The sequence below is a fragment of the Amblyraja radiata genome, chromosome 4 (genome assembly GCF_010909765.2).
Source record: "Amblyraja radiata isolate CabotCenter1 chromosome 4, sAmbRad1.1.pri, whole genome shotgun sequence".
In the NCBI taxonomy this organism is placed as follows: Eukaryota; Metazoa; Chordata; class Chondrichthyes; order Rajiformes; family Rajidae; genus Amblyraja; species Amblyraja radiata.
Window position 1 is genome coordinate 84,378,568 of NC_045959.1, and position 13,097 is coordinate 84,391,664.

At 41.3% G+C, this 13,097-nt stretch overlaps 1 protein-coding gene across 34 annotated transcripts in view; it reads right to left on the reverse strand.

Annotated features, from left to right (window-relative positions):
* Window positions 1-13,097, reverse strand: part of ptk2 (protein tyrosine kinase 2) — a 465,509-nt gene that overhangs the window by 146,666 nt on the left and 305,746 nt on the right. For all 34 annotated transcript variants that reach the window (XM_033019915.1, XM_033019912.1, XM_033019913.1 and 31 more), the window contains 2 exons: window positions 11,262-11,369; window positions 7,409-7,526 (listed from right to left, as the gene is read on the reverse strand). In XM_033019915.1, the coding sequence (XP_032875806.1) occupies window positions 7,409-7,526; window positions 11,262-11,369 (226 nt within the window). The remainder of the gene's footprint in view (window positions 1-7,408; window positions 7,527-11,261; window positions 11,370-13,097) is intronic.

Consider the following 13,097-nt stretch of genomic DNA (forward strand, 5'->3'; position numbering starts at 1 on the left):
GATTAAATTCTTTTTTTTTATCTCATCAAAGTTCACACAATACCCCATAATAAAAAAGTGAAAACAGGTGTTTAGAAAATTTTGCAAAGTAATTAAAATTAAATAACTGAAATATCACATTTACATAAGTATTTAGACCCTTTACTCAGTACTTTGTTGAGGCACCTTAGGCAGCGATTACAGCCTCAAGTCTTCTTGGGTATGACACTACGAGCTTGGCACACCTGTATTTGGGTAATTTCTCCCATTCTTCTTTGCAGATCCACTCAAGCTCTGTCAGGTTGGATGGGGAGCTTTGATGCACAGCTATTTTCAGGTCCCTCCAGAGATGTACGATCGGGTTCAAGTCCGGGCTCTGGCTGGGCCACTCAAGGACATTCACAGACTTGTCACGAAGCCACTCTTGCGTTGTCTTGGCTGTGTGCTTAGGGTCGTTGTCCTGTTGGAAGATGAACCTCCGCCCCAGTCTGAGTTCCAGAACACTCTGGAGCTGGTTTTCATCAAGGATCTCTCTGTACTTTGCTCCCTTCATCTTTCCCTCGATCCTGACTAGTCTCCCAGCTCCTGCCGCTGAAAAACATCCCCTCAGCATGATGCAGCCACCACCATGCTTCACCGTGATGAGTGGTGCCTGGTTTCCTCCAGACGTGACACTTGGCATTCAGGCCAAAGAGTTCAATCTTGGTTTCATCATACCAGAGAATCTTGTTTCTCATGGTCTGACAGTCCTTTAGGTGCCTTTTGGCAAACTCCAAGCGGGCTGTCATGTACCTTTTACTGAGGAGTGGCTTCCCTCTGGCCACTCTACCATAAAGGCCTGCTTGGTGGAGTGCTGCAGATATAGTTGTCCTTCTGGAAGGTTCTCCCATCTCCACAGAGGAACTCTGAAGCCCTGTCAGAGTGACCATCGGGTTCTTGGTCACCTCCCTGACCAAGGCCCTTCTCCCCCGATTGCTCAGTTTGGCCAGGCGGCCAGCTCCATGAAGAGTCCTGGTGGTTCCAAAGTTCTTCCATTTAAGAATGGCGGAGGCCGCTGTGCTCTTCGGGACCTGCAATGCTGCAGAAATTTGTGGGACCTTATCTAGACAGCTGTGTGCCTTTCCAAATCATGTCCAATCAATTTAATATACCACTGGTGGACTCCAATCAAGTTGTAGAAACATCTCAAGGATAATCAGTGGAAACAGGATGAACCTAAGCTCAATTTTGAGTGTCATAGCAAAGGGTCTGAATACTTATGTAAATGTGATATTTCAGTTATTTCTATTTAATTACTTTTCAAAAATTTCTAAACACCATTTTACACTTCCTCGTTCTGGGGTATTTAAATTGATGATTAAAAAAAGTGAATTTAATCCATTTAAAAATGCTGTAATGTAACAAAATGTGGAACAAGTGAAGGGGTATGAATACTTTCTGAATGCATTGAATATTCCTTATAGGAAGGAAGCTAAAATGTAGGCAGATTGTGGAGGAACAAAGTACAGATGGAACATAATCTAAGACTGAATCACAGTCAAATCAATTTTCCTCTGGAACAATAGAAAAAACCCTCACCTGGAACAGTATGGATTTTTTTTACATGTACATATATATTAATCATGAAAATTAGGCAAATGAACATACATGTATTGTGCCTGAACAATATTTATTGAGAGTGCATGTGTGTAAGAGAGGGGTATTTAAGACGATATTACAGTCCAAACCAATTATAATAAGCATGACTTCAGGACATCAGAACCATTCCCAGGATGAATAGAAATCAGTTATTTAAAGGTTCAAAAATGAAATTAAAGCTTATCTATGGAGTTGCTCATTTCTAGAAAACTTTCTTCAAATATTTAGAAGTTGCTCATTTTAGAAACCTTTCTCCAAATATTTGCTGTGAACTTCTATTACGGTCTGCTTATTATAGAGGTTGCTTGGACTGAGAAGAACTACAAGAAATCAACAGACACTGAAAGATTGTTGTGGATAGTGAGGAAGGTTATCAAAACCTGGAACGAACTGACAGGCAGGTTAACCCGACTCTCAGTCTGGTGAAGGGTCTCAACCTTTTTTCCAGAGACACTGCCTGACCCGCTGAGTTACTCCAGCATTTTGTGTCCATCTTCTATCAAAATGTATAGCCGTTTGTTGATCATTTGGAAATAAGGCTGGAGAAATGGCAGATGAAACTTAATCCAGGCTAGTGTGAGGTTTTGTACTTCGGGAGGTCAAATAGAAACATAGAAAATAGGTGCAGGAGTAGGCCATTCGGCCCTTCGAGCCTGCACCGCCATTCAATATGATCATGGCTGATCATCCAACTCAGTATCCTGTACCTGCCTTCTCTCCATACCCCCTGATCCCTTTAGCCACAAAGGCCACATCTAACTCACTCTTAAATATAGCCAATGAACTGGCCTCAACTACCTTCTGTGGCAGAGAATTCCAGAGATTCACCACTCTCTGTGTGAAAAATGTTTTCCTCATCTCGGTCCTAAAAGATTTCCCCATTATCCTTAAACTGTGACCCCTTGTTCTGGACTTCCCCAACATCGCGAACAATCTTCCTGCATCTAGCCTGTCCAACCCCTTAAGAATTTTGTAACTTTCTATAAGATCCCCCTTCAATCTTCTAAATTCTAGCGAGTACAAGCCGAGTCTATCCAGTCTTTCTTCATATGAAAGTCCTGACATCCCAGGAATCAATCTGGTGAACCTTCTCTGTACTCCCTCTATGGCAAGAATGTCTTTCCTCAGATTAGGAGACCAAAACTGTACGCAATACTCCAGGTGTGGTCTCACCAAGACCCTGTACAGAGGGTAATGTACAGAGGAAATGTAAGAGGATAGCAAACAGTCGATGGCAGGGCCCTTAGAACCAATGATGTGCAAAGGGATCTTGGGGTTCAAGTCCATAACTCCCTGAAAGTGGCAACACAAGCAGACAGGGTGATAAAGAGGGTGCATGACATGCTTGCCTTCATTGTTCAGGGTATTGTGTATGACATGACATGTCAAGTCATGTTTCAGGTGTATAAAAACTTTATTAGCAAAATTTGTATTGTGTGCAACTCTGGTCACTGCATTGCAGGAAGGACGTGAAGCATTTGGAGAGGGCGCAGAAGCGGTTCACCAGAACGTTGCATAAATTTGAGAATATTAGTTAGAAGGAGAAATTGGACAAACTTAGATTGTTTTCTTTGGAGTGTCGAAGGCTAAGGGGCGCCCTGAAAGAAGTATATAGAAATATGAAGGGCAAAGGTAGAGTAATCAATTAAGAGTGTTTTATCCAGGGCAGAAATTTTAAATTCTAGAGTGCATAGATTTAAGGTATGAGGGTGAACGTTTAAAAGAGATGTATGAAACAAGTTTTTATTTAAGAGGATGGTAGGTGCCTGGAACAAGCAACTAGGGGAGGCGGTGGAGGCAGATATGTTAACAACATTGGAGATGCATTTGGATAGGCACATGAACAGGCAAGGACTGAATGAATATAGGCAATGTGCAAGCAGATGGGACTCAATTAATTTGACCTCATGGTTGGCAGAGACATTGTGGGCTGAAGGGCCTGTTCCTGTGCTGTACTGTTAATAGGTCAAATTTATTGCAACCCCTCTGGAATGTATTTCTGTGAAAATCTCATTGAAAAGCTCATCCAAATGTCAAGTAAGATATATATTATCGAGCACTCATTTCATATGGTCTCATATAAAAACTATATTGTTAGCTGCCCAGTCTGCACTCATCATTCCATCATCCTTGGTTATTAAATCATCTTCCATCAAATAGATGAATGCAGGTCAGAAACAGGCCCAACTTGTCAATGCTGAACAAGATGTCCCATCTAAGCTGGTCCCATTTGCACATGTTGACCCATATCCCTCTAAACATTTTCTATCCATGTACCCATCCATGCATCTCTTAAATGTATTTGTATCTGCCTCAACTACCCCCTCTGGCGGCTCATTCCATATACTCAACACCATCCGAGTGAAAAAGTTGTCCCTCAGGTTCAACTTAAATCTTTCCTCTCTCACCTTAAACATATATCCTCTTGTTTTTGATTCACATGTTATAGACTTGTTGTCAGTACACAATACTCTAAATGCGGCCTCACCAACCTCTTATATAGCTGCAAAATGAGCTCCCTTTATACTCAACACTGACTGAAGGCCAATGTGCCAAAAGCCTTTTAAAAAAACTAGAAATACAAGTTATAGCAGTAGAATTAAGTCATTTAATCCCGTTTTCCTGCCTTCTCCCTATAACCCTTGACACTTGTTCTAATCAAGAATTTGTCTCTCTCTGTCTTAAAAATATCCACTGACTTGGCCTCCACAGCCCTCTGTGGCAATGAGTTCCACAGATTAACTGCCCTCTGACTAAAGAAGTTCCTCCTCACCTCCTTTCTCAAAGAGCGCCCTTTAATTCTGAGGCCATGACCTCTGGTGGTACTCTCCCATCAGCAGAAACATCCTTTCCACATTCACTCTCTCTCTGCCTTTCATAATTCTGTAAATTTCAATGAGATCCCCACTTAACCTTCTAAAGTCCAGCAAGTAGAGGCCCAGTGCTGTCAAGTACTCATCATATGCTAACCCACTCATTCCTGGAATCATTGTTGTAAACCTCCCCTCGACCCCATCCAGAGCCAGTAATCCTTCCTCAGATACAGGGCCCAAATTTGACCACAGTACTCCAAATGTGGCCTGACCAGCGCCTTATAGAGCCTCAGCATTACATCTCTGTTTTTGTATTCCGGTCCTCTTGATATAAATGCTAGCATTGAATTTGCCTTCCTTACTACTGAGTCTTAACTTTTTGGGAGTCCAGCTCCAGCACTCCTAAGTCCCTTTGCACCTCCGACTTCTGGATTCTCTCCCCATTTATAAAATAATCTACGCCTTTATTACTCATTACCAAAAATGAATGACTCCGCACTTTGCTACACTGAATTTCATCTGCCACTTCTCTGCCCACTCTCCGAACCTGTCCAAATCGTTCTGCAGATTCCTTGCTTCCTCTACACTGCCCGACCCTCCACCTATCTTACCTGCAAACTTATCTACAAACTTGGCCTCAAAGCCTCCAATTCCCTTATCCAAATCATTACTATACAAAGTGAAGAAAAGTGGCCCCAGCACCGACCCTTGCGGAAATTGCTAGTCACTGGCAGCCAACCTGAAAAAGCGCCTTTTATTACAACTCTTTGCCTTCTGCCATCCAGACAACCCGCCATTCCCCTGCTCTGGGTGAAACATGCTGTGCATTCACCCTATCTATTTCCCCCATTATTTTATACAGCTCTATAAGATCATCCCTCAGCCTCCTGCACTCTAAGGAATGAAGTCCTAGTCTGCACAACCTCTCCCTATAGTTCAGGCTCTCAAGTCCTGGCAACATCTTCGTAAGTCATAAAGTCATCTAGTGATACAGCGTGGAAACAGGCCCTTCGGCCACACAACTGCCCTCATTGGCCAACATGTCCCAGCTACACTAGTCCCACCTCCCGCTTTTGTTCCATATCCCTCTAAACCCGTTCTATCCATGTACCTGTCTAACTGTTTCTTAAATGTTGGGATAGTCCCTGCCTCAACTACCTCCTCTGGCAGCTTGTTCCATATACCCACCACCCTTTGTGTGAAAAAGTTACCCCTCAGATTTCTACTAAATATTTTCCATTTCACCTTAAACCCATGTCCTCTGGTCTGCAATTCACCTCCTCTGGGCAAGAGACACTGTGCATCTATCCAATCTATTCCTTTCATGATTTTATACACCTCAATGAGATTAACCCTCATCCTCTTGCGCTCCAAAGAATAGTCCCAGCCTATTCAACCTCTCACTATAGCTCAGACCCTCTAGCCCTGGCAACATCCTTGTAAATCTTCTCTATACCATTGGACCTCTTGACAACATCTTTCCAATAACATGGTGCCCACAACTGAACGCAATACTCTAAATGCGGCCTCACCAACCTCGTATACAACTGCAACATGACCTCCCAACTTCGAAACTCAATACTCTGACTGATGAAGGCCAATGTGCCAACTGCCTTTTTGACCACCTCACCTACCTGCAACTCCACCTACAAGGAACTATTCACCTACATTCCAAGATCCCCCTGCTCTACAACACTCCCCAGAGCCCTAACATTCACTGTGCAGGTCCTGCCCATGTTAGACTTCCCAAAATGCAACAACTCACATTTCTCTGTATTAAATTCCATCAACCATTCCCCAGCCCACCTGGCCAATCGATCAAGATCCTGCTACAATTTTTCACAACCATCTTCACTATCTGCAAACTTGCTAATCTAGTCGTGTATGTTCTCATCCAAATCATTGACAATAAACTCTCTTGAATCTTGATGACAAACAGTAACTGACCCAGCACTGAACCCTGAGGCACACCACTAGTCACAGGCATCCAGTCTGAGAAGCAACCTTCCACCATTACCCAATTGGCTTCCTTCCATGAAACCAATTTTCTATCCATTCAACTATCTCTCCCTGGAACCCATGCGATCCAACCTTCCAAATCTAACCTTCTAAGTCTTCTCTGCATTTTTTCCTATAGCAGGGTGATCAAAACTGAACACAGAACTCCAAGTGTGGCCTCACCAACATGATAAAGAACGTTGAAAATATATATACTTTTAAGAAAATAGAGGTCCCATGTTTCACTTTTAAACATAAGCAATTCCATGGTATTATTCAAAGAAAGTGAAGTTCTGCCAAATTCTGATATCATTTTCCATTACCTCCTGCTTACAGGCAAGACATTGAAGGACATGAAGTCTGCCAATGGATTGCTGTTAAGTGGGAATAGATAAGAGGGAAATAAATATTCTAATTGAAGTCCAGTTTGCCCATCAGGTCCATGCCAGCTTCCCACACCAATCAATCCCATTTCTTTACTCCTTTTCTCTCTGCAAATTCACTCACATGGCCATCAACACTTCTTTGATTACTTTGCAACTTACTGGGGCATCTTTGGGATATGAGCAAAGCCGGAGCATATTTAATCATGCGAAGAATGTAAACTTATACAATGCACCGGAGATCAGGTTTAAGCCTGAAACTTTGGAGCGGTAACATAGTACAACTATCTGCTGTACTAACTTGCATGAGGCTCGCCAGCTTAATATCTGCACTGCATAAACAAATTGACAAATGTCTGAGCAACATTGCGAATTATCATTTACAAGGGACAAATGTCAGCTTAGATTTGCTATGCAAAGTCACAAATGATTTAGAAATGAATATTTTGACAAGGTGTAGGATATCAATGATGACATAATTTGATGTTATCTTGTTGGATCTTAGCAAGATGGGTGATAAGGTCTCCAATGACAGACCAATCAGGAAGATAACAGTTCAAGATTGCAGCTGTTGGATATCGTTTATAAATTGCCTACCTTTCTGGGACCTGATGATGAATGACTGCACAACTCCATTTACAAGGCGGCAATATCCATCTATCAAGTCTGCCATGTTCTCTGCGATGTTCAGCGATGGAGTTGTAATGGTCAAAGGCTGAAAATAAGCGCAAAGTTACTTGTATTGTTTTTTTATTGTCACAAGTACTGAGATTTCGTGAAAAGTTTTGTTTGCATTCCATCCCATTACATAGAAACATAGAAAATAGGTGCAGGAGGAGGCCTTTCGGCCCTTCGAACCAGCACCGCCATTCATTGTGATCATGGCTGATCGTCCCCAATCAATAACCCGTGCTTGCCTTCTCCCCATATCGCCCAACATTGGGAACATTTTTCCTGCATCTAGCTTGTCCAGTCCTTTTATAATTTTATATGTTTCTATAAGATCCCCTCATCCTTCTAAACTCCAGTGAATACAAGCCTAGTCTTTTCAATCTTTCCTCATATGACAGTCCCGCCATCCCAGGAATCAATCTCGTGAACCTACGCTGTACTGCCTCAATCACAAGGATGTCCTTCCTCAAATTAGGAGACCAAAACTCTACACAATACTCCAGATGTGGTCTCATCAGAGCCCTATACAACTGCAGAAGAACCTCTTTACTCCTATACTGAAATCCTCTTGTTATGAAGGCCAACATTCCATTAGCTTTCTTCACTGCCTGCTGTACCTGCACGCCAACCTTCGGTGACTGGTGTACAAGGACACCCAGGTCTCGCTGCACTCCCCCCTGACCTAACCTAACCCCATTGAGATAATAATCTGTCCCCTTGTTTTTGCCGCCAAAGCGGATAACCTCACATTTATTTATATTATACTCCATCTGTCACGCATCTGCCCACTCACTCAACCTGTTCAGGTCACCCTGCAACCTCCTAACATCCTCTTCACAGTTCACACTGCCACCCAGCTGTGTCATCTGCAAACTTGCTAGTGTTGCTGCTCCATTACAAGCTTCTCTAAGAATCCATCTCGGAGGCACTCTACAAACTCTCTTTCTTGGGGTCCTGAACCAACCTGATTTTCCCAGTCTACCTGCATATTGAAATCCCCCATCACCACAGTGGCATTACCTTCGTTACATGCCAGTTTTAACTCCTGCTGCAATTTACACCCTACATCCGGGCTACTATTTGGGGGTCTGTAGATAACTCCAATTAGTGTCTTCTTGCCTTTACAATTCCTCAACTCAATCCACAGTGACTCTACCTCGTCAGTACCTAAGTCTTCTTCATAAGGGACTGAATTCCATCCCTTATCAGCTGAGCTACCCCCCCCCCCCCCCTCCCTCCCTCTGCCCACCTGCCTGTCCTTCCTATAGGATGTATAACCCTGAATATTCCAGGCCCGATCCTCCTGCAGCCACGTCTCAGTAATCCCCACAATGTCATATCTACCAACCTCTAACTGAGCCTCAAGCTCATGTACTTTACTTCTTATACTTTGCACATTCATATGCAATAATTTTAATTCCTTACGCATCTCATCTTTCACATCGATCCCTATTACACTTGGCTATACTCTCCTATCCCTTTGAGAGCTTTCTTTCCCATTAATTCTGGGGTCGTTAACTATCCCTTTACTCTCTTTCCCTTTAACTCCGTCCTTGACTATCCCATTTGCCCCCCCCCCCCCCCCCTTATTTAGTTTAAAACCACCAGTGTAGCAGTGGCATACTACACATGAGCACAATCAAGCTATACAACAGGTAGTGCAAAGATAACATCCCACATATAATTGACAGGACTGTAGCATTGCTGTTCCAGATAAAAAATCCAATGTCCACAATGAGATAGGGAGGAAGACTGAGATTATACCATAGATTATGGGAGAATGGATCAGTAATCTCATAACAGCAGGGAAGATGCTGTTTGCCAAGTTGGCGGTATGTGCTTTTAAGCTTTTTTTATCACCTGCTTGATGGAACAGGGGAGAAGAGGAATGAGCAGGGTGAAAAAGCCATTTGATTATGTTGAATGCTTTCCCAACGCAGTGTGAAGTGTAGATGGAGACAATGTTGGGAAATCTGGTTTGTGAGATGGACTGGCCTACATCACAGCTCTCTGTGAGATTGTCATTGCTTATGCCAATTTACTATAGTCAGTTTAAAAAAGGAACAATTTTGCAGGGGCATGGCCAATAAACAAGTAAACATTACATTGGAAAGGATGCAGAAGAGATTTACAATGTTACCGAGCCTGATTTATTGGGAGAGGGCTGTATATATTGGGACGTTTTGCTTTGGAGCATATGAGGCTGAAGGGGCAACTTTATTAAAGTATACAAAATCATGAGGATGGAACAAATGAACGCTCACAGTCTTATCTCCAGTGAAGAAAATTCTAAATTAGGGAATATAAAATTAAGAGGAAAGATTTAAGAGGATATCAGAGGCAACTTTTTCACTCAGAGCATAGTTCATATTTGGAATGATCTGACAGAGGAAGACATAATTATAATTTACCAAATGATTTGGACAGGTACAGGAATAGGATGGATTTAGAGGGGTATGGGCCAAATGCAGGCAAATGGGACTAACCCAGATTGTCAACTTGGTTGACAAGGTCAAATTGGGCTGAAGGGTGTGTTTTGAAGCTTTACATCTCAATGACTCCATATGCAACACCAAATTAATCTCTACATGTTTTTCACACATCTAGCTTATAAGGAGCAATTTATATGTACCAGTATGGGGCTTAATGTTACTTTATGAATTCCTTTGCAATAGTAATCAGTTCTAAATCAAAAAGCAAGCCAGATCACCTATGTCAGGGGATATGGAGAGAAGGCAGGAACGGGGTACTGATTGGGAATGATCAGCCATGATCACATTGAATGGCAGTGCTGGCTTGAAGGGCCATATTGTCTATTGTCAATTGATTGCCATAGCCAAACCTATAGCGACAAACTAAAAAGTATTATCTTTAGATTTGTCATCTCTTATTGACGGAAAGACTGGCTCTTCTGAGGAACAGCTCGACTGCACTCCTGTTTCAATCAAGGACTTAGTTTAACAAGAGATCCAAACTGGATCAGACTACATGGGAGAGCTATCCAATTTGAAACTAGTCTTGGTTTCAGGTTTGCACAAGTGTTGTATATGTACAGCTCTGAACACAAGCAGATTTGAAGATGTTCACCATTACATATAGTAAAGAAAAATTCTTCTGCTTTAAAAGTTAATGAACTAGAAAGATCAAGCTACATAACTTCCAAAACTAAAGAGATAACCAATGATTTCCAGAAAGCTGTCAAAGCTTCATGTTGTTGAAAAATCATAAAATGAATTACCACAGGGAATTAAAGTCAAGAGTAAAACTTCATGAATAGGATCTTTTTGTTTTGAGATTTTAATGCAATTTGGGTAATTTTTGTAGCATTTTGGATTCCAGAATTTCCTTTAAAATGCTCTAAAAGCAGAAATCATAGCAAGGAGTTGGAAATCTTCTGAAAAAATACAAACGTTTTAATACAGTCATATCTTCATCGACTGTGAATCCTTTCCCCTATCACTTCAAAGTTATTTTTTCATTCCCAATTCTGATGAAAGGTCTTTGAAGTGAAATGTTAACTGTTTCCCTTTCTGCAGATGCTGCCTGATCTGCTGAGGTATTCTGTTTTTATTACTCAACGGTAACTTTTAGCTTAATCGGGAGCATTAATCCAAACTCACTCGTGAGGATTCACTAAAAATATTATGCCTACTTAAATGTTAATTATTTGAAGACACCTGCAACCGATAAAGAAATATTATAAAACACATTGAAACATAGTTTATCAAAATAAGTTCTGCACATCTGATGTTCTACATAGATTGGTACTCGATCTTACCTCTGAAGCACCAGCTATTTTTAATTGCAAAGTTCCCTTTCTGTCTTTATCGTCACTGGTCGAATACTGAATTGTCTGCACTTGGTTGAAATTAGCCAGATGAGTTGGCTGTAAAACAAGAAGAATTTTCTTCAATGAGTAAGAAAAATAATAAAAGACTAAATTGAACACCCTCCACCCCACCCACAAAATAATTAACCATGTCATAGTAATTGAAGTCACATAGCAAAATAATTAATTCATTTTTTTAACTCAGAATAGAAAATAGAGGCATTCAAAAGTCATTACAAGGCGCAAGCTAGCACAAAGATAATTAAAGATGGTTATTTTCCATATGGGACTGACATATGATGAAAGAATGGGTCAACTGGGCTTATATTCACTGGAATTTAGAAGTATAAGAGGGGATCATATAGAAACATGTAACATTCTTAAGGGATTGGACAGGCTAGATGCAGGAAAAATATTCCCGATGTTGGGGGAGTCGAGAACCAAGGATCGCAGTTTAAGAATAAGGGTTAGGCCATTTAGGACTGGGATGAAGAATTTTGTTTTTCACCCAGAGTGTTGTAAATTTGTGGAATTCTCTGCCACAGAAGATAGTGGAGGCCAATTCACTGGATGTTTTCAAGAGAGAGTTAGATTTTGCTCTTAAGGAATCAAGGGATATGGGGGGGAAAGCAGGAGCAGGATACTGATTTTAGATGATCAGCCATGATCATATTAAATGGCGGTGCTGGCTCGAAGGGCCGAATGACCTACTCCTGCACCAATATTTCTATGTTTCTATGTACAGATCTGGATAGATGTAATTCTCAGAAGATGTTAAATAAAATAAATTGATTGACATAATACTTTAATTTAACTGCCATGATGCCCATTTGACCAAAATCATAATCATTTACAAAAATGTGACACAAATTATAAGTAAATGAACTAAATGAGGGTTATTGTGAAATTGAGAAAATCTGATAAAGCTGCAATGACCAAAAAAGGAACTTCTGGCGCATGCCTCAGTCGCAGTAGGAAGATACTAAGCTATCAGTGCAGAGAAGTTCATTAACAATCCAGAGACCAGAGTACACTTCTCACTATGGGAGCCACGGGATTTAAATTCAATTAGTCATTTAGAATTTGGAACAAAAGTAAAGCACCCATTCGTCTCAACAACTATTGTTGTGAAAATCCACCTGAATTCCAACAGAGGAAGATGGATCACCAAGCATTGATTTAAGCTCTCAATTCAGAAATGAACAACGAATCTTGAATCGTTCCGTAGGTGGGAAGTGAGAAATGTGCTTCCAAAAATTGCCTCCATCAAATTCTACAACTTCAGCAGGGATAATGTCTACATCTGAGCTTTGCTGCTTTGCAGTTGCAAGATCACCATCTTAACGTTGTTCTGAGATGACTGCAAGGCGAGTTAGACCAGTTTGTTGCACGATGCAGTCAATGAGCAGCACGTCAAAACCAGTTACAGCTGAACAGTTCTTCAAAGTGTTCCTTTCTCCAGGTGCTGACTCCATCACAATCATTGATGAGCTTTCAGTTAACCAAACATGCTTAATCCTCCTATCCTTTTCAGCATTAACAAATGACAATTTCCTCTGCAGCTCTCTAAGTAATTCTTCAATAACCACAAACCCAAATCATCTGACACCTTGTCCCCCCAACTGCAAAAGATGAAGCACCTCATTTTTTTTAATTAACCATGTCATAGTAATCTTCTCTTTCCCTCATTCAGAACCCTGAACATATTTTCCAATGATTCATTAGTAGGTTTCCAATTTAATATACTCTATTTGTCACAGATGGGTCTGTCTCCTGAACAGTGAG